This window comes from Festucalex cinctus, chromosome 1 (genome assembly GCF_051991245.1).
Source record: "Festucalex cinctus isolate MCC-2025b chromosome 1, RoL_Fcin_1.0, whole genome shotgun sequence".
NCBI classification, from domain to species: domain Eukaryota; kingdom Metazoa; phylum Chordata; class Actinopteri; order Syngnathiformes; family Syngnathidae; genus Festucalex; species Festucalex cinctus.
Window position 1 is genome coordinate 66,395,327 of NC_135411.1, and position 25,940 is coordinate 66,421,266.

General features: G+C 40.6%; 1 protein-coding gene across 1 annotated transcript in view; it reads left to right on the top strand.

The window, feature by feature from the left end:
• The first annotated feature begins 6,612 nt into the window (after window positions 1-6,612).
• dnm3b (dynamin 3b) overlaps window positions 6,613-25,940 on the top strand; it is a 25,579-nt gene continuing 6,251 nt past the window's right edge. Inside the window, exons 1-20 of the mRNA XM_077503991.1 lie at window positions 6,613-6,968; window positions 7,322-7,675; window positions 9,213-9,286; window positions 9,494-9,643; window positions 11,415-11,618; window positions 13,213-13,311; window positions 13,446-13,606; window positions 13,955-14,097; window positions 14,182-14,317; window positions 14,705-14,772; window positions 16,274-16,412; window positions 17,523-17,609; window positions 18,434-18,504; window positions 18,603-18,657; window positions 20,238-20,351; window positions 24,523-24,632; window positions 25,005-25,119; window positions 25,298-25,465; window positions 25,545-25,780; window positions 25,859-25,940. The exon at window positions 25,859-25,940 is cut by the window's right edge and continues 92 nt beyond it. Of these exons, the coding sequence (XP_077360117.1) occupies window positions 7,515-7,675; window positions 9,213-9,286; window positions 9,494-9,643; window positions 11,415-11,618; window positions 13,213-13,311; window positions 13,446-13,606; window positions 13,955-14,097; window positions 14,182-14,317; window positions 14,705-14,772; window positions 16,274-16,412; window positions 17,523-17,609; window positions 18,434-18,504; window positions 18,603-18,657; window positions 20,238-20,351; window positions 24,523-24,632; window positions 25,005-25,119; window positions 25,298-25,465; window positions 25,545-25,780; window positions 25,859-25,940 (2,373 nt within the window). The 5' untranslated portion in view covers window positions 6,613-6,968; window positions 7,322-7,514. The remainder of the gene's footprint in view (window positions 6,969-7,321; window positions 7,676-9,212; window positions 9,287-9,493; window positions 9,644-11,414; window positions 11,619-13,212; window positions 13,312-13,445; window positions 13,607-13,954; window positions 14,098-14,181; window positions 14,318-14,704; window positions 14,773-16,273; window positions 16,413-17,522; window positions 17,610-18,433; window positions 18,505-18,602; window positions 18,658-20,237; window positions 20,352-24,522; window positions 24,633-25,004; window positions 25,120-25,297; window positions 25,466-25,544; window positions 25,781-25,858) is intronic.

Below are 25,940 nucleotides of genomic sequence, written 5' to 3' on the forward strand. Positions count from 1 at the left end.
ATTGGTACATTGAGACACGTGCCATGTTAGGTTTATAAGTAAATAAAAGTTGATATTCTTCCTTGCTTTCATTTTTCTTAGCAAGACACAGTGTCCAATCACTGGTGAGCTATTTTTGCATTAATTGAAGGCAATTAACTTCAAAGATGCTGCTGGTTTTTATTTTTTTCGGTACAATGCAAGCTGCAAAGGGAAACATTAACTGCCTATTTATAGTTAACGAGCAATATCGATTCTGACGCCTGTGTATCGATACGTGTATTGTAATGAGGCCTGCAACGATATATTGCCGTATCGATTTTTTGAGCACACCCCTAATATATGTGTATATATATATATATATATATATATATATATATATATATATATATATATATATATATATATACATATATATATATATATATATATATATATATATATATATATATATATATATATATATATATATATTAGGGGTGTCACGATTCGCCAACTCCACGATTCGATTAAAATTTCGATTTTGGGGTCACGATTCGATTTTTTTTTCGATTTTTTTTTTTTTTTTTTTTTTTCCGCTCCCCCACTTTATAACACAGAGGCATATGCTTCTGTAGGCTAAGGCTAGTCTATGATCATTGGTTCTATTCATTGTACAGTAAATCTTATTTCAAAAGATCGGCTACATATAGGTGATGCAATTTCCATATTATTTTTGTGTAAATTTATGTAATATATGATAATTGACATTAGGCAGGAATGATCAAATTCAAAGAATTTATTTACAATATAAAGTTAACCGTCTTGTTCTTACTGAAGTGTAAAATAAAAAATAAAAAAACAAAAACAAAAAGTCACAGTGGGTGCCTGCCATCTATTGACTGTTTTTGGTTACAACAGTGTGCTGTGCGTTCCTCTTAAAATAATGTGCAATGTGCAACAACAACAAAAAATATATTGTATCCAAAGTCATGGAACAAATACAGCCTGAACAAACTATATCCCAACATTTACAGTTGCTGGGCATACTGTAGCGTGGTTCAAGTACACTAATTAAATGTTTGAATCCAGCGTTTTCCAAGGCTGCAGGTCTGCTGCTATAAATAGACCTATGGATCTGGCGTTTCGCGCGAGCTGAAGTGTGTGGAAGTTTCACTGTAAATGAGGATGAAATAGTTGGTTGGACCGTTGTTTTCCCACTTCTAGTTGAATTTGATAAATCTAAATCTTTGTGATGCCTGCGTAAATGTCCCGTCATGTTTGTCGTGTTTCCCGTTGTTACGGCTGGCGGCTCGGGCCCGCCGCCGGCTCCGCTCCCCTAGTATGTATGTGTGTGTTTGTGTCGGCTGGTGCCCGTATAATGGTACTTCAGTTTGAATGCGCCAGCGCGACACTCTGATTGGAGGACTGTGCCAGCGCGACACTCCGATTGGACGACTGTGCCAGCGCGACACTCCGATTGGACGACTGTGCCAGCGCGACGCTATTGTGTATCCGTGTATTATACCCCTATTGGTTATTGTTGTTTCTCCTCCGTTCTGTCAGTTCTGTCAAATGCGGTTATTATTTGTTCACCTTCCACTTTCACTCCCTTGTCAAACCCCTGCCTGAAATTTCAATTAAAACTACTCAGATGTTAAAGTCGACCCGTGTTTATCTACTCTATATTTTCTGTTATTGTGTTACTTCCCTTCCCCTTGACGAGCCGGGCGTAACACCGTGGCCGAGTACAGTACGCGCACATAGCATATCTTGCAACTGTGGTCTTTTTATCGACAACGTGAACGTTGTCGACATAACTCACCGGGAACGCAAAATGTTTCCAAACTGGTGACGAGAGAAGCGGGAGCGGCTTGAAGCACCATTGCTGTGTCTGTCCGCGCTTGCCATCATGACTGCAGGAGAAGTCAGCTAACAAGTGCCGTTAGCTAGTAGCTGAATGGCTGCGTCTCATTTGCTTTCCTGGGAGGTGGCGGTGGCGGCGGTGGCGGCGGGCGCGGGGTGGGGGGGGCATCGAATCGTGTGTCCTCTCTTCTATTTCGATGCTCGAAATCGTGACGTAATTTCGATCGATTTCGATAAAAAATCGAAATCGTGACACCCTTAATATATATATATATATACAGTGCAACCTCTACTTACGAACGTCTCTTCATACGAAATTTTCGAGTTACGAAACTCCTCAACGGGAAAATATTGCCTCTTGTTACGAAAGAAATTTCTAGATACGAAAGGTAAAAATGCATTACCGAACGCAACATACTTTAGGCTATGGCTATTTCCTACCATAGGTACCTACGAGCGTAAATACTAGATCGGTGTTTGTGCATCGTTCTGGCATCCCATTGGCTAAGAGGAACCTTCTACCATAGGTATGAGCGTATACTAGATCGGTGTTTGTGCATGTTTCTGGCATCCCATTGGCTTAGAGGAACCTCTACCATAGGTATCTATGAGCGTATACTAGATCGGTGTCTATACAGCGTCCTCATCATTCATCCCGCGGCCCATGAGGTGTTCCGATGAACTAGTTAAATAAATATCAGTGTCACTAGTTAACTAGTGACCCAGTCTGGATGTAACTAGCTTGCAAGAGAGAAATCAAGTGATTCACTAGTTAACAAGTGAGGTCAAAACGAGCCCAACTAGTGCCACAAGTGGGTATATTTGCATTTACTAGTTCACTAGATCACATTTTATACCTTACTAGTCAGCTAGCAAGGTTGGGAAGGTCCCAACTAGTGGACATTTTATGCCTTACTAGTTAACGTGATCAATTTTAAACCTTACAAGTGAACCACTAACGTAAGAAGAAACGCAACTGGTGATGCCAGTGGACATTCGGCCCTGACACGTCAACATGCAAAATGCAACTCAAACGCCAATACGTTCACTAGTGGACTCCATGCAAATGAAGCAGGCGGGACAAGAACTTTGATTGGTCGATATTCAAATTAGATGTATTGAAGCTGTAACCCTTACGTGCCTGGACCTCAATAACTCTAAAGAAAATAAACTGTATTTACAAAAAAACAAAAACAAATGCAAAAACAAACAAACAAATAAACACATGCTGAATTCATCTCTCCCCCAGCAGTAAACTCAATAAGCATTGTGGCTGTTTTCAGTTTGTTTGTTTTATTTTGAAATAACTGGTACTTTTGCACTGTATAGATACCGTGCAGTATACAGGCATAGACAGAGAGTGGCCAATGGGTGGCAGTATGTGTATGCAACCGCTGGGATTGTTTTTTTGTTTGTTTGTTTTTTAACTTATTTTTTATTTTCCTGAACCTGTAGGAAACCATTGGATGTTTTCCTACTCATCTCCATGAGCATTAAAATCCGAGTAGCCTAGTGGTACTATTAGTACGATAGTAGCACTAGTGTATAGTGCTTGTAGCATTCATGGTGCTAGTACCACCAGTAGTGCTAGTATCACTGTTTAAACAAAAACAAAATTTTGCAAGTTTTCTAGTTCAAATTTATGTTCACTTCACTTGTTAACTTGTCCCCACTAGGGGGCAGTTTGAGCTTGATACCCTTGATAGCGAGCATGTCAACATGCACCAGGAGTTTGATATCCGTGATATCAAGCTCAATGTGCCCACTAGTAGGCTAGTGGACACACTGAGCTTACTTACTTGTTAACATGTAAGCTCAATGTAAGCTTACGTGTTAACAAGTAAGCTTACATTCAGCGTACATGTTAAGTAAGCGTACATTCAGCGTAAATGTTAACAAGTAAGCATACATTAAGCTTACATGTTAACAAGTAAGCGTATATTGAGCTTACATGTTCAGAAGTAAGCTTACATTCAGCTTACATGTAAACAAGTAAGCTTACATTGAGCTTATAAATTAACAAGTAAGCTTAAAAATGGACACTATAGTGGTGTCAGAAGAGACTCGAGACTAGTGATGTTACTTGTTAACATGTACGCGTACTTGTTAACATGTACGCTGAATGTAAGCTTACTTGTTAACATGTACGCTGAATGTAAGCTTACTTGTTAACATGTACGCTGAATGTAAGCTTACTTGTTAACATGTACACTCAATGTACGCTTACTTGTTAACATGTACGCTCAATGTAAGCTTACTTGTTAACTTGTAAGTTCAATGTAAGCATACTTGTTAACTTGTAAGGTCAATGTAATGCAGTGGGGCTCTTGCCATTAGGCGGATTAGGCAGATGCTAGGGGCGCTCGTGAACAAAAAGGGCGACAGGGAAAGGAGAATTTTTTATTTTATTTTATTTTTTAAATTATCATTTATCAGTCAGGCGGCATGGTGGGCGAGTGGTTAGCATGTCCGCCTCCCAGTTCTGAGGACTCGGGTTCGAGTCCAGGCTCCGGCCTTCCTGGGTGGAGTTTGCATGTTCTCCCCATACTCGCGTGGGTGTGCTCGGGTCTCCTCCCACATTCCAAAGACATGCATGGCAGGTTAATTGGGCACTCTGAATTGTCCCTAGTTGTGCTTGTAAGTGTGGATGGTTGTTCTCTGAGTGCCCTGCGATTGGCTGGCAACCAGTCCAGGGTGTCCCTATCTACGGCTAGCCAATGACAATCGGGATTGGGAGGGTGGGAGTGACGTGCACTACCAGAAATCCTGCCTAGGGTGCCAAGTTGCTTAGGAACGCCACTGATGTAATGTGTCCACTAGCCTACTAGTGGGCACGTTGAGCTTGATATCACGGCCATCAAGCTTGGTGTGCATGTTGACATCCTTATGTGCACATTGACATGCTTGATATTCTTGATATCAAGCTCAAACTGCCCTCTAGTGGACACTTTAAGGAATAAATATACAAAGTGCTTACCAAGCAGGCACTTTGAACATTTACTTAGTAACATGTACGCTCAATGTAAGCTTACTTTTTAACATGTACACTCAATGTACGCTTACTTGTTAACATGTACGCTCAATGTAAGCATACTTGTTAACTTGGAAGGTCAATGTAATGTGTCCACTAGCCTACTAGTGGGCACGTTGAGCTTGATATCACGGATATCAAGCTCGGTGTGCATGTTGACATGCTTGATATCCTTGATATCAAGCTCAAACTGCCCTCTAGTGGACACTTTAAGGAATAAATATACAAAGTGCTTACCAAGCAAGCATTTTGAAGATTTACTTGTACAGACGTGTTCTTACGCCGCCTTCATTACCCAGGATGCACCAGACAAGATCTACGTAACTTCGGACAGCCAATCAGCCAATCATACACCACCAGCAGTTTGAACAGATTTAACAACAACTGAAAATTTAAGTCCAAAAGAAGGGAGAATTTATTTAGGAACTGTTGCACTGGATTCCTTTTTATTTAGTATAGCGTATAAAGTGGAAAGTGACTGCACTGTATTGATTTTGAAAAGATACAAGGGGCAGTAAACGTCTGTGGAAGCTCAAAATCAGGCTTTACAGGGTTAAATTTTTCCTGGGTTGAGCACTGATCAGAGAGCCAATAGGAGTTACCCACTTATGGCACTGTCCGGCCCCCTGATTAGCATTTAGCGTAACTAGTGCCACTAGTGAGCAATTTGGTTTTCACTTGTTCTACAAGTGAACATTTGGGCATTGTAGCTAACTAGAAAATGTAAAAGACCTCAAAACTAGTTGACTTGTGAGCATGTTGGCATCCACTGGTTCTACTAGTGAACATTTTGGACCTCACTAGTTGAACTAGTTCAGTCAAAATGTCCCACTAGTGTAACTAGTGGAAATTTTGGGCATCACTAGTTAACTAGTAAAAACGTTTGAGTGTCACTAGTTCAACATGTAGACTTGTCAGTGTTTTGTCATTCACTAGTTAACAAGTAGGTATTTCAGCTCACTTGTTAGCTAGTGCAGGAAATCAGAGGTAACTAGTTAACATGTTAGAATAATTCACGGTCAACTAGTAAACATGTTAGAGCTTTTGTGCCTTACTAGTTAACTAGTAAGCTTTTGATCATGACTTGTTTGGTCCAGTGGGCAACTAGTGCATAAAAAAGAAGACTAGCTGCGAGTTTGGCACTACATGCATGCTTGTATGTGTCACTAGTTAGACTTGTGTCATCACTAGTTGGATAAAAGTGGCACAAGTTGCAGAAAATGAGTGGCATGTCAGTGTTATTGTACAAGTAATACAACAAAGCGCATAGCAAGTATGGCTGAATGTCCAACTAGTTCTGACGAAGACTGCACTAGTTGAGAAACACCACTGTCTGATATCAAGGATATGGAATAAATGCTCAAAGGGCTTGCCATATCAGTCAAACCATTCGACAGCAACTTTAGGTCACTGTTGCCCCCTCGTGTTATTTCAGCAAAATGCATTATGACCGCAGTGAAAAGGCCGAATGAAAAAAATAAGATTTGTGCTGTCATTGCAAATGAGAGTGTCGCACTGAGAGTTCTTAAATACTACATTTTAGAAATAAATCACTAAATTACGTGTATATATTCTGTCACACAATTGAATCCACTACAGTAGCTGCCTTTTGCACGTCGCGTGTTGCGCAGCCGTGCCGCATGACTCACTACTAGCCAAGCCAGTAGTACGGATGTAAACAGGGGGTGGGTTCAGGTAGGCCTAACCTTCACCTACGCAGCCAATCACGAGTCGCCTCCGGTCCCTTCTGGACGTTTCTCATTGGATCAGCGCCGCGTCGATATGCTGCATAGAGGCGACGTTCTACAATTTAGCCAGAGAGAGGGAGCGAGAAGGGTAAAATGATTAATCTGTCAACGGTGAATTTGTGCTCGGAATGAGAGTCCGTTGACAGACATCCGGCCTGGAGCGTGACGAAGCACAGCCGGGAGAGCAGCATTAATGCGCAGGAAGCGCACAACTAACCGCCGTTGTGCCGCTATAGCAGGTGGCGCCGTTTCTGTTATCGTACAGACTCGCAGCGTCTTTGCTGCCTGATCCGAGAGTCCTTTCAGCACCGGACAGCGATCAGGACCACCGCACAACAGCAACACCGATGAGGTCCTGAGGCGAGGTAGGCTGGACACGCTACGGTCACTAACGCCCTGATGACAATGCGAGCGTTTTGCGAGATGTGCATGCAGATGAGGGTGCTTCAATTGGCGATTGTGATGCATTTCGACTGATGAATGTAAAGATACGGAGCTTCATCCAACAAATGCCCTTGAATCGATAGGCCTCCCGTGCGCGCGCGCGTGTGTGTAGGAATGGATGAGAGGAGGGGAGGTGGTAGTGGTGGTCATGTTGGTGGCAAGCAACTGCGCAATTTTCTGTCCCTGCATGTCTGTTCATATCATTCTTTTCCACACCTTTCTCTCTTTCTCTCTCTCTCCTCTCTCTTTCTTACAACCCTCCCTTCTTCTATAGTCCGACTGGCTCGGGGCAGTGCGTGGCTAGATGACTTCACTACATCAACAAGCACCGCGGTATCCTGGACTAATATAGCAACGCCACATCCCCTAGCCTCTCTCTCTTTCTCTTTCTATCTCCCCCTGTCTGCCTCTCTATAGCTCCCACTCTCTCTTTCTCTCAAACGCTGATCCCTCCGACCAAAGGCACCATGGGAAACCGTGGCATGGAGGAGCTGATCCCGCTGGTCAACAAGCTGCAAGATGCATTCAGCTCCATCGGCCAGGCGTGCAACCTGGACTTGCCGCAAATCGCGGTGGTGGGCGGCCAGAGTGCAGGAAAAAGCTCCGTGCTGGAGAACTTCGTGGGCAGGTAAAATTGACCGCAGCAAATAGGATAATCCCTTAACCTTGTGACATAAGCAGCCTATGGGGGCCAATCTCTGTAGCCTGCAGAGTTCAAAGCATTCATAGTCAGCTCATCATGTTTAAGAGACCTTTAAACCGTGTTGACCACACACACACACACACACACACCGCAACACAGCCCAATCTTGTGACTACTAGAGCGAAGCTGGATTTAGGTTGCAGCAGCACCTTGGGGATCTCAGCCAGGTGCTTGCACTCATTATAGATCATCTTTTAAAAGATGACGCCTGACATTTTCTGGACGGCATTATATTCTACATGCATGGGTGCATAATCCACCCACACGCTCACTAATGATCATTAGTTCAGCCTTGGTATTTGGAAATGGACAAACTAATGGAATAGTTATTGACAATTTTTAGCAAATGCTAATCAGTCAGTCTCTTGATTTGTGGGAAATTATGGCTGGAGTGATTAGCTGATTAGTGATTGATTAGCTCTAGTGTTTTTTTGTGTTGTGTCTGTATGTATATTTATAATTTCTGGGTTGACTTCCCCTTTAAATTCTTACATTCACATCACCACACACTGGTCACACAATTTATTTCCGTCTGCCTTTACAAATATAATTATAAGCTATTTTGATTGTTGATGGACATTGTCAGAGAGGTTAGAGAGGTCTTGTTAGTAACTGCCAGCAATAATCGTCAGCCATTTTTTTTGCAAAAAATATTATTTTTTGCCTAAATCATCTCCTCATGATGGAAATGTTTCAATTTTTTGTGTTTACTGAAAAATCTAAAAAAAAAAAAAAAAAAAAAAAAAAAAAATGACTAGGCAATTATTTTAATAAGGCATCAATAAATGGATCGTATTGCTGTTGGTGTAGCTGCACAGTATATACAGTACAATACAGTAGTAGTTAGTATGCCTGAAGGTTGAAGAGGGACCAAAGAGTTTGGTTAAGTGTGCACACCCAGATGGATGAATATTGTCTTGTTCTCGTTGAGTTGTCGTGATGCCGAGCAACAGTCCATCTGTGCACAACACAATCTGAATCTTGAATGGATGAGAAGTGCTTTTTTTTTTTCAAACTGCTCCTACTTGTGGTGTTGGCCATTCCTGCTGAGCATGCTAAAAGTAGTGTTTTTTTTTCTCTATGATTCTCACCTATTCAGATCATGATCATCTGTGAAGGCTGAATTTTTTTTGTTTTGTTTTGTTTTTTTGTTCCAAAAACATTCAAAATCAACAAAAGTATTAGCATTTTGCAAAAGATCAACATTCTTTGTATCTTTGTGGAATTATGTCCACTGACATGCATTTAAGTCCCAAGAAATGGGAGGTTCTTTTCTATTTAAATCAAGTGCCAATGCTTCATTTTCAATAGTCTTACAGGAAATTCTTGGCTGTAAAATGGCCACCATTCTATTCAGTGTTTGATCTACTTAAACGATAAATACCAAAAATGCAGTCGTTCAGTAAGATGTTTAGTGTTGACTGTCTGGAGTGATGAATTTTGATTATTTGTTTGTCCACAGGGACTTCCTGCCCCGTGGATCTGGCATCGTCACACGCAGGCCCCTGGTTCTGCAGCTTATCAGCGCTACTGCAGGTGGGTTCCCACACATTTACCCACCCACACATGCTGCTGGCACACTCACAAATTGACAAATGTAGCCCCCCCCACACACACACACTTTTTTTTTTTGTCATTTGAATACCGCTGTTTTATATTCCCTGCTGTCACTCTGGCCTTCTTTCCCTCTCACATGTTGTTCCATCGCCTTCATTCTCTGTTTCATGTCATCCATCTTCACAGAATGGGCCGAATTTCTCCACTGCAAAGGGAAGAAGTTCACAGATTTCGATGAGGTTCGCCAGGAGATTGAAGCTGAGACGGACCGTGTCACCGGTGCCAACAAAGGCATCTCTCCCGTCCCCATCAACTTACGCGTATATTCCCCAAATGGTGCGAAACCACAATTTTTTCATTTTCAATACTTCAATAAGTGACTCTGTGGCATCCAAATAGACTGTGATCAGATATGAGTCATCCTCCTCTTGCTCTTTTTTCAAAGATGCCTTGTTCAAACGTTACAAATGCAGAGGGTTGTTTTGCAGCCTTTTCATTTGTAGTCAAGGCTGGTGATAAAAGAATGCATCGAGATTTTTCTGCTGGTATCGCTTTAATTAGGTGCACTTAAGAGGTTGTAGTGAAATGGTACATCTATTGCGATATCTGTGTTGACGTCACAGCCCATTTAGAATAGAAGGAATCAGACAGTAATTGTACCTTGTCATTTTTAAAAATACATTTCTTGCTGTAGAACTGTGAAGACTCATCATCAAACTTGAATAACAGCCAGTACTTAGCCCCTTGATTTCCTAATTCACTTTTTAGATGAAGGTTGCTGTATTGAATCTTACCATGAATAACTTTCAGTTCCAGCAATCATACATAGCGCACATGTTTATATGAATGAATAGGCGCTGATATTTGTTCAATTGAAACTGGACGAATTTGTATTTTCCTCAATTCTGACTGTATGATAACAGTGAAAAAAAATATTGTGGCATCACGGTATTTAAAGTTACAGCTCTAAAATGACCTCTCTCTCTCTTTTTTTTTTTTTTTTTTTTTTTTTAATATTTGGGTAAAATAGAACAATATTTAGTTGCCATTAAATATACCGGTAAACTAATTTATTTTTAAACAAAATGTAGAACATTTGGTGAAAAAAAATGTGTACCATGTTAAGTTTAAACGAACAAACAAACAAACAAATACAACAACAATGAGCTATTTATAGAACAGACCCGTCAACTACCCATGTTGTCCTTGGAGCTAACTAGTATCCGCTGGCACCTTTTTTTTTCTTTTCTTTTTTTGATTGGGGACTGGGGGATTTAATCAACAGAGACATCCATGTTTGCAGTGTCTCATGCGTATTGCACCTAACCTCCTGCCCCTTCGTGTGTAACAGCTTAGCCAAGAAAGAGAAAAAAAGTGAATTGGAGGCATTTAACTTCAAAGAGGCGGATGGTTTTCTCAACTCTGCAAGCAGCCAATCACATTGTGCTCTGCTCAGATGTCCCCCTTAAATAAATAAATAAATAAATAAACGAATAAATAGAAAAAAAAGAAGACCTCATGACTGGTGACTGCCAGTATTAGTGGATTTTGAAATGTTGACATTTTAAAACCATGAGAAAGTGTCAAACCGGTGATCAGGTCTTTTGGCAGAATTTCAGCAAGATATTGGTGTGTGGCAGTTCGCCTCACAGAATCCTCCATAAGGTTTTGATAAACCAAAAAAGTTAAGATTAATGGATTTGTCAACCATAGCACAGTTCTGAGATTTGGAATTTGGATTTTCTGTTTCTGAATTAACTGTTGTTGCTGATTTTATTCACTGAAGGGTAAAACTGAAAAATTTCAGATTGCTCTGCAATAAGATATTGAGAAATGGGAATCGTTTCAGAATGTACTTGCGATTATTTGCACCAAAAAAATCAGAAAATATTGTGACCTATCGTGGCCCACTTAAGATCAAATTTGGGTGAAAGTGGCCCCTGAATTAAAATGTGTTTGCCACCCCTGCTATAGATGGTGGTATTACCGTAATTGATGGAAGCTCTGAGGATGTTTGTTCCTGTTAAGGCATTTGTTCATACAGTGTTTCCAAAAATCGTCCAAATGTCCTCCGCTGTTCTCATATGGTGCTCTTCCTCCTGATCAGTGCTGAACTTGACCCTCATCGACTTGCCTGGGATCACCAAGGTGCCGGTTGGAGACCAGCCTGCTGATATCGAGCAGCAAATCCGGGAGATGATCATGCAGTTCATCACCAGGGAGAGCTGCCTGATCTTGGCCGTCACTCCCGCCAACACTGACCTTGCCAACTCGGACGCCCTTAAACTGGCCAAGGACGTTGATCCTCAAGGTGAGTCAAGGGATTGATTCAATTAATTAACTGATTGATTAAATCAAATGGGGCTATCTTTAGCAAGATGCTGTCAAAAAAGGAATTTGTATTTTGACCTCTCTAAATTTGGGCACAACATGTATCAGCAGTGATTGCTCAGGTTTCAATTTAATATCAGAGGCTAGATGCGAAGATAAACGAAAGAGCAGCTAAAGGACAGAAGACGCTTTAAAGGGAAAGGCAATACTCCAGATGAGATGATGAAGATAATTTGACCTCCAGACTGCAGAGTGGGAAAAAGGAGAGGACGTGCGGGAGAATGAACTAGAAGGGAAACAGGAAGAGGAGGAGGACACAGATGAAGCAATGAGGGAGGAAGGAATGAATCATTTGTGCTGAATGAGGACAGGCGAGAGATGCTAACTAGACTGACATACCAACAGGCGAGTCGAATTGAGAATGTCCTTCCATTAATATAGTGACAAAATCATTTCAATGGAATTATCATTATATAAACATCATGATATTGCACACATGAAAGACTAACCACTCTGTGAGGATGCTGTGCATGAGAATGATTATGGTTCACATTAGCCCCTGACCCCAATTAATTTCAAGGAAGAGGATTATGCAGAGGGGGAGAAAAAGGCAAGATGAATTGCAAAAGTTCTTGTAGTATTGAAAATTATATACAGGACTGTATCAGAAAATTTAAATATTGTGATAAAGTCCTTTATTTTCTGTAATTAAATAAGCAAAAATGCCATACATTCTGGATTCATTACTAATCAACTGAAATATTGCAAGCCTTTTATTATTTTAATATTGCTGATTATGGCTTACAGCTTAAGAAAACTCAAATATCCTATCTCAAAATAATAGAATATTTCCTCAGACCAAGTAAAAAAAAAAAATGCCATAATCAGCAAACATTAAAACAATAAAAGGCTTGCAATATTTCAGTTGATTTGTAATGAATCCAAAATGTATGAAATTTTTGCTTATTTAATTGCATTACAGAAAATAATGGACTTTATCACAATATCACAATATTCTAATTTTCTGAGACAGTCCCTGTAGTATATTATCAACCAATCAGTCAATCATATTATTTATTTCGCACTTTTCATACATAAAAATGTAATCAAAGTGCTGTGTAATTAAAACATCCATAGTACAACATAAAAACAAATCTTCAATTTTTTGACCTTCCTTTTTCTGTAAGGATGTACAGCAATACTAACGTAAATACATCAAATGAATACCGAAAGCGAATGTATGAGATTATTTGGCTGAAAATGAAGGACATTTTTATTATAATTATTGTTAATTTTCATTAGTCTTATAACCATAAAATGTAGTTTCAGTTATTTTATTTATTTATTTTTAAATCATTTTTGTGTTTATTGTATTTCATAATTTTTTTGTATTTTAGTTTCAGTTATTTTTTTCTTTTAGTTACATTTTGTGTATGTGTGTTATTTTACATTAACTTTAATAACCTTGCTTCTACTGTGCTTTACATATTAACATGGAAGTAGTGGACTTGATGAAATAGAGCACTTTTTTCTTCTCACAACCAAGGCAATCTAACCGCAATGTGGTCCTGTAGGTCTGAGAACTATCGGAGTGATCACCAAACTGGATTTGATGGACGAGGGCACAGATGCCCGTGACGTGCTGGAAAACAAGCTGCTGCCACTGAGAAGAGGTTTGTTGGCAGACTAGCCGGCAGCATCCTTCACACAACTGAAGCCTGCTTTTTTCCCCGCCTCCTCTCTCACTCACTCCCCCAGGATCAGTCATTATTTTGGTCAATTTGTGTCCCTTTGTTGTTGTTTTCAGGCTACATTGGCGTGGTAAACCGCAGTCAGAAGGACATCGATGGGAAGAAAGATATCAAAGCAGCTCTGGAGGCAGAGAGAAAGTTTTTCTTCTCTCACCCGGCATACCGGCACATGGGGGACAAAATGGGCACCCCACGCCTGCAGAAAGTGCTCAACCAGGTGATCATGGATTTACTCGCAGTGCACTTTGCATAATTAATAAGATTGTGCCCTAGATTTTTTGTCCCCCCCACTTCCATTATATGACACATCATTGTGGGGGATGAGAGACAATGTCTATACAAACAAATCCACTCACTTGTTAACCAAAATATCACAAACATGTCTCATTGTGCATCTACATGCAATCATAAACATTGCATAAAAATGTATACCGTCTTAATTTTGCCATTTACAATTGAGCATATTTATATTTGGAAAGGCAGACTGTTTTTTGTTGTTGTTTTTTTTGGTTCACAAGGTTGAATTATTTTGAAAATGTGTATTGTTGGAATTATGTTCCCATAGCAACTGACCAACCACATCAGAGACACTCTGCCAGCCTTTCGCAGTAAGCTTCAATCCCAGCTGTTGGCTCTGGACAAGGAGGCCGAGGAATACCGAGGATACCGACCAGATGACCCGTCCCGCAAAACCAAGCAGCTGTTGCAGTCAGTCTAATAGCCCCCCCAGTTTCACCCGTAAAATAACTAATTGACAATTAAAGGAATGTTTGTTATCAATATTGTTTTCAGGATGGTGCAGCAGTTCTCTGTGGACTTTGAGAAGAGGATCGAGGGTTCAGGAGACCAGGTGGACACAGTGGAATTATCAGGTGGAGCCAAAATCAACCGCATCTTCCATGAACGTTTCCCATTTGAACTGGTCAAGGTAATCTTTATTGCAGACAATATTAGATATTTATATCCATATTCTATCACCTTGTAATAGAAGATTTTTTTTTAACTGCATATACTTTTTGAAGCATTTCGCTTGGACTATTAAAAGGCCTTTAGATTTTTCTATTTGAAAATGATTGTGTAATATAACTCCCACAAGGTTGCTTGTGTAATTTCTTGACAAGATGACACTGAACGTCAGGCCGAGTAGGAGACAAAATGATATTTAAAAAAAAAAAATAATAATAATAATAATTTGTCTTCTTTGTGGACATGGCATACTGTCTGAGCTCACTTATGAAGTCATTACAATGGTAGTCATACACCCGCTACTTCACTAAATGCCCTCATTTTCTCTGTCTGTATATATTCTTTGTAGATGGAGTGTGATGAGAAGGAGATGCGTCGTGAGATCAGTTATGCCATCAAGAACATTCACGGAATCAGGTGGGTGTCTTTTCCTTTTATCGCATATTGCACTAATCAAGTAGGCGCCAATATGGCCTTACATAATGTTAATTAAGGTTTTTAGTCAGATACTCAAATATTGGATGTAACTGTTGAAGCTGCAACACTCGACTACACACAAAAAGCCATCCCAAGGGGAGGATTTGAAAAAAGCTCATTTAATGGCAAGCCAGATATCTAAAAATATGTTGTTCATGGGAGAAGCCTTTATTTTTTCTTTTGTTTTGCTTTCGCCTTGTCACGGTTGTCTTTTCACAGCATCCATATCTTTAAAATATACATTTTATTTATCCAGATATTATTTCAAGCAAAAGCAATTTTTAAACATTTTAGTAATATAGTCTATATAGTGTTTGAACCAAACTTCAGTATACGAAAATATACGGTATTTTTTGGGACCGTTGGGCTAAACTAGCAAGTCACTGAAATTACCTTAACTTTCACAGATTTACTGTAATTTTTTTCATTTGGGGGGAAAAAAAAATACAAGCACATGTTGGCAGCATTGAAGGTTTTATATACCTGCTACTGTTGTGGACAGCTTAAAAGGATTACACCACGGTATTTTAAGCCCTTCCAACAGTTAACAGAATATCATGATTCAATCTTACTTTTGACACCATGGCAATGTATTTTTTTAATGAAATATTCTGTGTTTTGCTGGTTACTTTTCTAACGCGGAAGCAAAATGCCCGGTTCAGTAAAACACCGCCTCTCCCTGTGTGATTGTCGGCGAGCCGACTGCAGTCTGCTATGGGAGCTCTGCGTTTGAGCACTCCTCTGAATGGCCACGCAACTTGACGCAAGCCAATTCTTCAATAAACATTTGAAACAAAACAGCTCTTTGCCACAAGAAGTCGCAGAGGAGGAGGGGAGGAGAGGGAAGAAGAGAAAGGAAAGAAGAAGGAGGAAAAAAACCTTAGCTGGTCTCAAATCGGGGACTTGCTGCTTACATCGCAAGCACAAACCACTATACTATTCATTGAGTTAGGTTCAGCAGTGCAAAGATTTTACTTGTAGTTTACACAACTGTCAGCCAGCACACTTTAAGACGGACAGTTGTCATTGCAAATGTTTAGGATAATTGATTGCTTTGAATTCATTTGGACAAAATGTTTATTGATAAAGGCTACTTTTGTCACTATCCCATGGAGGTCTCAGAGAAGACCTCCTAATGATGAAACAGACTGACAACAGCTCGTTTTCTCAGGTTGGGAGGGGCTGGCGCTTGGAGAGCAGGATAACCTAGAATTTCTCATAGGGGGGGGAATGAAGGAAAACACCACTTTGGCGATGTTTTTGGTGAGGATTTAGCATTTTAACGCAGCTTAAAACTTGAAAAAGTTGATTTTTCATGTTGCTGTCCCTTTAAATACATCAAAACATGCACTAAATGCAGGATATAGCTATACATTTAGTAAAAGTCAATAATGTTGAGTAGTACAGAAACTTTAATCTTTTTTCTCTGTCTGGGTGGCAGGACGGGCCTGTTCACTCCAGACATGGCGTTTGAAGCCATTGTGAAGAAACAGATCATCAAGTTAAAGGAGCCTTGTGTCAAGTGTGTGGACATGGTCATCCAGGAACTCATCAACACTGTACGCCAGTGCTCGAACAAGGTGATTCATACAGTTTTATACTCTGCAAAGGCATGTCTTAATTAGGGATGTAACGATATCCAAACATCACGATATGATATTATCACAATATGAAGGTCACAATACGATAATTATCACGATATTGTGGGGGCGTTGGCGATATTTAAAAAAGATCACAATATTGTAAAAAAGAGAGCTCATATTAAAAAATGCACAATATTGTGCTTTTGTACATAACAGCAATGCATATAAACCACCTACAATCTCTAATAACAATATTGAGGCACTTACTTGCTAATCCAAGCACACATTGATCGCTTCACAAGCAAATTAGGTTCCCCTTCATCTGACAATTAGCATAGATTTTAAACATAGAAGGCCAAAACATCCCTAATGAAAATTAAGTAGCACTAATAAATTAGCCACTAGAGGGTGCTAGAACTGTCCATCCATCCATCCATCCATTTTCTTGACCGCTTATTCCTCACAAGGGTCGCGGGGGCTGCTGGCGCCTATCTCAGCTGGCTCTGGGCAGTAGGCGGGGGACACCCTGGACTGGTTGCCAACCAATCGCAGGGCACACAGAGACGAACAACCATACACACTCACACGCACACCTAGGGACAATTCGGAGCGCCCAATTAACCTGCCATGCATGTCTTTGGAATGTGGGAGGAGACCGGAGTACCCGGAGAAGACCCACGCGGGCACGGGGAGAACATGCAAACTCCACCCAGGAGGGTCCGAGCCTGGACTCGAACCGGAGACCTCAGAACTGGGAAGCGGACGTGCTAACCACTCGACTACCGTGCCGCCCGGTGCTAGAACTGCACAAATGGAAATCAACCTGACTTTTTTTTAACAAATTTGTTCCTTTTAAATATTGTGAACATGACGACGGCGATATTGTGGCAGTTTTAATATCGCGATATCACGATATTGCCCTTATCGTGACATCCCTAGTCTTAATGCAGTGAGAACAATTCAAACATATCTGACATTTTTTTTTTTTGACAATAACATTAGAATGTTAATTTTTCAGTTTTCATTGTTTCCCATATGGATTTTACAGTTCTTTATCAGCAGTCATTATGTGGAAGTAACGATATGCTGTGTATGGTGTGTTTACAGCTGGAATGTTTCCCAAGGCTGCGTGAAGAAACAGAGCGAATTGTGACTTCTCATATCCGAGACAGAGAAAGTCGGGCCAAGGAACAGGTAACACACAGTACTTGATTTTTTTCTGTGTCACCATACTTGTTATGTGCACAAACGTGTAATGTATTCATTTTGATACTTTGATACTACTTGTTTAAAGTAGCATTTTTGCATGTAAGGAATGAAGCTTTTAGATTGTTTGTGTTTACTAAACATAAGACTAACAATTGGCCTTCTTTTACACAGAACAACTTTACCCCTGATAATTTTGTTCTGATAACTTTGTTTTCTAATTCATCCAGAATTGGGGGGAGGAGTATTTATGAGAATGTCTGCCTTTAGCGTTATTATGTAAGAGCAATTTAAAAAAAAAAAAGAAAAAAAAGCGGATTGTCCAAAATATATATCTCACAATTCCTCAGAAAAAAAGTAAAACATGTCTATTTTAATTGCTATTTATTGGTTCAGGTTTACAAATGTTTTCTAATTAATACAGAATTTGAGGGGAAAAAAAAGTATTTGTGTACCACCACCATTTAGCTTGCTAACCTAACTTTGTTATGTAACAACAATAAGAAAAAATGTTGTCCAAAATACTGTATAGACAGTGTATATATATATATTACTATTCCTCCGAATAAAACTAAAATTGTCTATTTTAATTGCTGTTTATTGTTTCAGGTTTATATTTTTTTTCCTAATTCATACAGGGGTTGAGGGAAAAAAAGTATTTATGACAATGTACCGCCCAGCTCGCCTTTAACCTGCTACCGAACAAGCTTTGTTATTTGTACCAACAATAATAAAACAGACTATCCAAAATATTGATCTCACGCGGGAAAAGTCAAACTTGTCCATTTGAATTAATGCTGATTTTTTTTCAGGTTCTACTGGTGATAGACATTCAGCTCTCTTACATCAATACTAACCATGAGGACTTCATTGGCTTTGCAAAGTAAATACTCACATTGTATAACTTTACATCATCCTTAGACAATGAAAAACTTGCAAGTTGTCTCTTGATTGTCACCCTCACCACCTTCTACTCCACAGTGCGCAGCAGAGAAGCAGTCAGACAAACAAGAGTCAGAGTTCAGCAACAAACCAGGTGAGGGATTTGTCCCAAATATAGTGCACACATGGACAAGATATCAAATATAGTCTTCCACTGGAGTTCATCTATTGAATTTTGCACAACATATGTGATTTTTAATTTTATTTTTAGATGTGTCTGTTATTTTTCACTTTACTGCATTATATCTGTAACTGGGCACTGGGCACCCGTGTATGTTTTATTTGGCTTTATGATTTTAGTTACAAAAAAACAAAAACAAATCACAATGGATTTGCTTTTTGCCACCACCATCACATCAGTGTTGTTGTTGAGACCTTTCCCTTTGTTTGAACCCCTCCTGTGTCATCAAGGTGCCACTTTGCATTTCATCCCCATCCCTTAGTGAGAATGTCAGCTGCCCTCTTATGGGTGTCTGTGGGTGAGTATTACTCATTGTGGGTTCTGCTTTGCAATCTCATTTGTGCCTGCAATAACGCATCTGCCCAAAGTATGGTGCTCTCTGCCACTGTTGCCTTCACAGGAACTTGATCTAACCTCTGTAAGACTCTTCGGTCACAAAATGTCTTCCCTTACTGGCAGATTCAATCTATTTAAAGTTCACTTTAATTTTGTGAGAGTATACAAATTGACGAGATGAATTTCCCCATTGCAGGACTACAAAGGCCTATTCTATTCTATTCTATTCTATTCTATTCTATTCTATTCTATTCTAAAAGCACCACATTCCTCCTTGTTGCAGGCCTCCTCTCCTCCTGCATCAGGCCTGATTGTAAGACATGATCAAACAATCGCTTGCTGTCTAACACCTTCACCCACCAAGGCCCACAGATTACAAGGCGGTGCCTCATAATGAAGTACAAATATCAAAGGATTTGCCGGGTTAAAATGTTTTATCTACTGCATACATACATGGACATACATATTGGAACACCTACAAGAATTCTAGGTACAGTGCGAGGAAATACAATATGGCGTTGGTCACCTTTGTGCAGCTATGATGGGGCCTCATTCCAATATTATATTTCCATCTTGGTAAAATGGAAATATAGTAAAGATAAGAGTCAAGAGGAAGTAAGTCATAGATTAGTTAATTGGTTTACAAGTGTGTCTTAAGACTTACTGTATGTCCATAGAGCGTTGCTGCAGCTTTTTCATTTGTGCCGGTAACAGCAGCAGCTTCGAAATGATTCGGGTAACCTCCTCAGTGTGTCTTAGTGAGGTGGTGCAAGACTGACAGTAATCTAACCTAATAAGCACTTGGCACTATGCCTGCAGGTGTGTTTATGCAGTGGGGTTACCACAACTAACACAATGCACACACACTTGTCTTATTGTTTGTCTGAAGCATTTAACACAACGGTCACTTAATAATGAGCTAACATGGCTTTTTCTTGTGGGGAACACACGTCTTTGCATGACAGTGCACTGTCGTACAGTCACAAACACAACACAGCACGACACGGCTAACCCTTGCCACTGCACACATTTCATTGCAATTCAAAGCAAATGAATAATATCTCGTGTCCTTCATCGCTTTTCTTGTCCTCCAGCCTTTCATTGCCAGTATTTACATGATGTATTTTTACAACTTTTAACCTTTTTGGCCTCCCCAGGTCATCCGCAAAGGCTGGCTGACCATAAACAACATCAGCATCATGAAGGGAGGCGCCAAAGAGTACTGGTTTGTGCTTACTGCTGAAAGCCTCTCCTGGTTCAAAGACGATGAGGTGAGTTGTACCTATGACGTATTTTATCAAACATGGAAAACTAAGGTAGGATTTTGGCCATCCAAGATGAAAGTGATGAGGAATGCTTGGGGGGAAAAAAAACAGCCATCATAGCTCGAAAATGATGGTCGTATGTTTCATAGTTGGAAAGGTGTGAACAAAGACAGGTATGAAGTTTTCATAAATGACCTCAGTGTGAGGTGGACAGTGGACAAGTAATTACTAGCACTTCTGTGTCACAGTTTGATATCCGGGGTTCAAATGTCACCTCTCACATTCTTAAAAGTGCCCCGCAATTGGCTGGCGACCAGTTCAGGGTGTCCCCCGCCTACTGAACAAAGCCAGCTGGGATAGGCTCCAGCACCCTCGCGACCCTTCTGAGGAATAAGCAGTCAAGAAAATGGATGGATGGATGGATGGATAGACATTCTTAAAAGGTAAACGTTAGATTAATTGAAGACTCTAAATTGCTCATATGCCGTCTATTCTTATTCAAATTTTCAATAATTCTGAAAATAAAACTGAACGGAAATGCTAGACATTGTATTAAAAAATAAAATTAAAAAAACACACCAAAAATTTGCAAAAAAAAAGTTTTTATGCTTGGAGTGCGTGGATTATTCAGCGTATTGATAAAAGGAATAAAAGGAAAATACCAATTTTGGCAATGGAAACAGGTTTTGCAAATAAATGATGACATAAGAGACCCCTCTCATATGACGTCATCTCATAGTGCACTCTCATCTCCTCTCAACATACGCAAAATAATAACAAATGGAAATGGGCATAATTCGCATGAGGTTTCATTTGCGCATTTTCACAAAATTTGCATCAAAATTTCAAAATATTTGGACCCCATTAACGTCAGTCAACATTGCTGGCGTCAGGCAGAAACCTATCAACTCCCAAAGCAGGTTCTCTGGAAGAGAAAAGCTTTTACAGTGAACCAACCAATAGGAACACACCATAACATGATATGAATACACAGCCGCTATCATCACAACTCAGAACAAAGGAGATGGAGATCAAAGAGTCGAAGAACATTTACTTGGCAAGCGCTAAAGTTTGTTGCCATGACAACAATCTGGCAGACACACAATGATCATCAAATCAGATGTTCTGTAAACAAATTTAAATGTTTGCTCCATTCCACAATAATGTAAAGATTCCATAAATTGACGATCAAGACATTTTTTAAATTATACGGTGTACAATAGGCTGATTGAGACGAGTATGGCACATTCCTAAAAATGAAAATGACTCCCATATGAGGTAAAAAGTACATTTAATTATTTACATCTGATCAATAGAAATAGCTGCAATGACTGATGCCAGATGCTTGTGCAGATGTGGTCGCTGGCGTGGTTGGCTGGCTGTTGCCTATCTGCCTGTCTGTGCCTGCTGTACAGGTTGGAGGATATTCTGCACAGCAAGTGTAGATAGGCGGACACACTGCAACCTCTTCAGATTCCGACTCATTATTTTACAAAGAAATTAGAATGCAATTGTTTATTGGCACTATATTCAATCAACTACAGCCTTTCTGAAAGTATCGTTGATTGTAAATCATTTAAAAATGCTCACACATGTGGAATTATGACATGCTTTTTAAGATTTTTTTTTTTTAAATTTTTAAATTTTTTAATTTTTTAATTTTTTTTTACGTTCCGTAATGTCTTTCTTCTCTGCACAGATCTTTCTCCTGGGAATTCAGGCATTTGTTTCATCTTTGCAAATTTGGATACTTCCCAATCTCAACCACATGGTCACTCTCAGACACCCAAAATATATGAACAGCACTCACTGTCAGACTGCACACAGACTGCGCAGCATTGGGGGTTCAGATTGTCATTTGATACCTTAGTGTGGCAATGCAGGAAATTATAGACTTCACGAGTGTGGCCTTGTATATTTCTGTTTTACACTCTGTGAACTTTCTACAGTCACATACACATGCATGTGCGTACACTGAGTGTTGCGCTCCCCTCAGTGTGGTTAGCATTGGAACTGCTTGCGTTCCTATTGTGAAAATGGAGAATTTTTAATCCGAGACATCAGCCTTTAACAATTCTGCAGCGAGAAACGTTTAAATATCAATACACTCCTTCATGAATACAGTATCCATTAAAGCTTATGTGAAGCTTTTCTCTCAACTTTATATAAACTCTCTCAACTCTCTCAACATTCTCTTTGGTAGGCTTCTATGCCAAGTGACACCAGAGAAATCCACTTGCTCTTATGTTCAATTTGGCCACCCACTGAAATCATCTTGTCTGAGTGTGACTATATTTTCAAACTGCGCTTGATTGATTGTCCCGCTGTCCTTTGGCGAGTGTTTGATGCTTTGCAGGCACCTATGCTCCTCCCCCTCCTGTGTAGTGCATCTTCCTCACAGTGCTAGCAGGCTAGTAGCCTGCACATGTACTCATTCATCTCTGCTAAAAATGTTTCAAATATTTTACTATTATCACTCAATAGACTTCTACCACTGGTAATTTCCTTAAAGAAGTAACAGATTATTGTTTATTCGCCAACAACGAATTAAAAAGGACATGTGAGTTCTAAATCACTTACGACAAAGTATACATGATTCAGATTAAGAGTACAGCAAGGAAAACAGAGCACCAAAACAAAGAAGTTGGAAAGCTTGGAGACAGACATACACAGAAAGACAGACTGACAGAAGAAGGTCCATGCCCAGTCTAACCAATGTGCAGACTACTGTACACCAGTATGACAATGAACAGGTAGTCTGAACACTGGGTGGACGGAGCCGGAATGAATTGTCAGGCCTTTTGCTGTTTTCTGCCATTCCAGCTGCTCGCGGCTCTGAAGTGTCGTCTGTGCCCTCCCATGTTGGCACCGAGGAACCCATCAACCGAAAGCTCTTAAAAAGTGCAATTGGCTTGTCAGAGTTGTTGCCTCCCCAGCTTTTAGGTGCACATCTCTTGGTGTGTTTATTTTTTCAGTAGCGGTTTGCACCTTGGGTCCCCCCACAGTCCGTTTCGGTCATGCCGGCCATGAAGAGTATCCAGTCCTGACGTGGCATATGCGCCCAGACGACTGGGGCAGACTGGCTGCACGTTCAGGGAGGGGATGTTTCAAAAAAGAGGGAGATGGGGGGGTGAGTGAGTGTGAAAGGGAGAGGAAGCAAGAGGAAGAGGGAGGGGACCTGTGTGACCATATATGGAGTGTCGTGACCCCTTTGGGAATACAACCCAGAATGAGTCCGCCGCGTTTCGGCATTCTGCGGTTCGCTTTTTTTTTTTTTTTTCATTTGAATTCAAACACGCAACAATTTACCTTTACTCGTCAGATGATCAGCAAATCTCCAAATCGGGTTTGTTGTTTGTTCTCCGATTCAGTCTTCCCTCCTTCGCCCGCCGTCTCTTTAACTTCAAACATACTCCTCCTCCTCTGGTTCTCCAAGCGCTGCTAAGCACTACCAGATGTTGAATTTTAACGCCAGGCTGTCATTTAATCTCGCACTCTCTCCCGCCTTCTTCCCAAAAAAATCAGGCAGGAAGTGGGCCCCTCTGGAATGGAAAGAAAAAATATTGAGAAACTACTGAGTGGCGTAGGGGGGATAAAAGTAAAAAAGACAAATAATCCAATCAAAGGCGAGGTGATGATGAAGTATGAAAATGATGATGAGAATTGTTTGGCCCAAAGGCCCTGTCACGAGCCCACTTGTGTTTCTATCACCGCGTCTGAGCCTCACATCTTAAAAGATCAACATTGTGTTTGAACAGCGCATTATGTGGAGCTCCAGTGCTTTTATACATCTGCATTTCCTCTGACGTGACCACCAGAGTTTTCTCCAGCCTCTTGCTACCAGCTCTCCTTTTTTTGTATAACGCACCGTGAACGGCGACTGCGTCCTGAACCCGCTTCATAATGACTTCCACATGTGGTCTTGTTCCCTCTCTTTTTCCTCTCCATTTCTTTCTTCCCCCTCTCACTCCCACTTTTACCTCCCGCTCTCATTTCTCCCCCATTCCTCCTCCCTCCTGTCACCCCTTCTCTTTCGACTCACCCCCTCTCTCGCCTTTCCTTAAAACCAAACTTCGCCTCCTACTTGCCAACATCACCCAGGACTATTGTGTACACAAATATCATTGCACAATTGACAACGAGACAATAATGACAATGGCGTTGCTCTCGTTCACAGGAGAAAGAGAAAAAGTACATGCTCCCTCTGGACAACCTGAAAGTGCGTGATGTCGAGAAGAGTTTCATGTCCAGCAAGCACATATTCTGTATTTTCAATACAGAGTCAAGGTCAGCCACCCGTGCTTTATAAAATGAATATCGATTTATAGTTATATAGACCACACTTAGAGTTCTAGAGTTCTAGACCTGCGTGTGGTGCTTGAAATATGTTTTGGATTATCAGTTATGTAGTGTGTGCATGAGTCCAGCCAACAAACTAATACACGCAGAAACAACTCCATTCAATTCACTGTCAATACATAAAGCTGTTTTTTTTTTTACATACTTATTTTATAACGGCAAACGCTGTTAGTAAATCTACAAAGTTTAACCTTTAATTCTATATTCATTTGAGTGTTTTTTTGTTTTGAAAGCTTTATTAGTCATCTTCTCATCTAAAACAATTGACTTATTTTATGCATGTTCTGCTGTGGCATCCAGGAATGTGTATAAGGACAACCGCACTCTGGAATTGGCTTGTGACTCTCAGGATGATGTGGACAGCTGGAAGTCTTCTCTGCTACGTGCCGGGGTCTACCCTGAGAAGACCACCACGGTTAGCAGACTTTTGTTTAGTGATTGTTATGACTGAAAAAGTGCTACAATCTGCATGAACCTTTGCTGCACTTTGTGCTATTTTATTACCGTTTTTATGTTTTGTCTCGCCTCTGTCTTTTACATTGATAACACCTTTAAACTTGAATGTATTTTTTGTCCCTCTGGAATTCTCAAAGGTTGAAAGTGAGTCCTCCACTACCACCTCGGATAACTTCTCCATGGACCCGCAATTGGAGCGAAAAGTGGAAACGATCCGTAACTTAGTTGACTCCTACATGGCCATTGTTAACAAGTGCATCCGGGATCTCATGCCCAAGGCCATCATGCATCTCATGATTAATAATGTAAGCAAGCGACTCACTTCCTATGTGTGTTTATTCTGCATCCGAATGTTCAATCTGCACTTCCTCTCTCTGCCACTAGGTGAAGGAGTTCATCAATGCAGAGCTGCTGGCCCAGCTGTACTCTGCAGGTGACCAGAACGCCCTGATGGATGAGTCCCAAGAGCAAGCCCAGAGGAGGGATGAGGTGCTGAGGACCCACCAGGCCCTAAAAGAAGCTTTGGCTATCATTGGGGATATCTCAACCACCACCATTACTGTTCCTCTGCCACCCCCTGTTGACAACTCTTGGGTCGGGGGATCAAGCGGTGGTCGCAGGTACTTCATTGTAATGTCATCAATGAAAAACAGGGAATACATACAATATCAAAACATTGTAAACCTCCTTTACTGCAGGTCTCCTCCTCCAAGTCCCACTGCCCCGAGGAGGATGTCTGCAGGCCAGCGCCCAGCACCTCGAGGAGCCCCACCACCACCA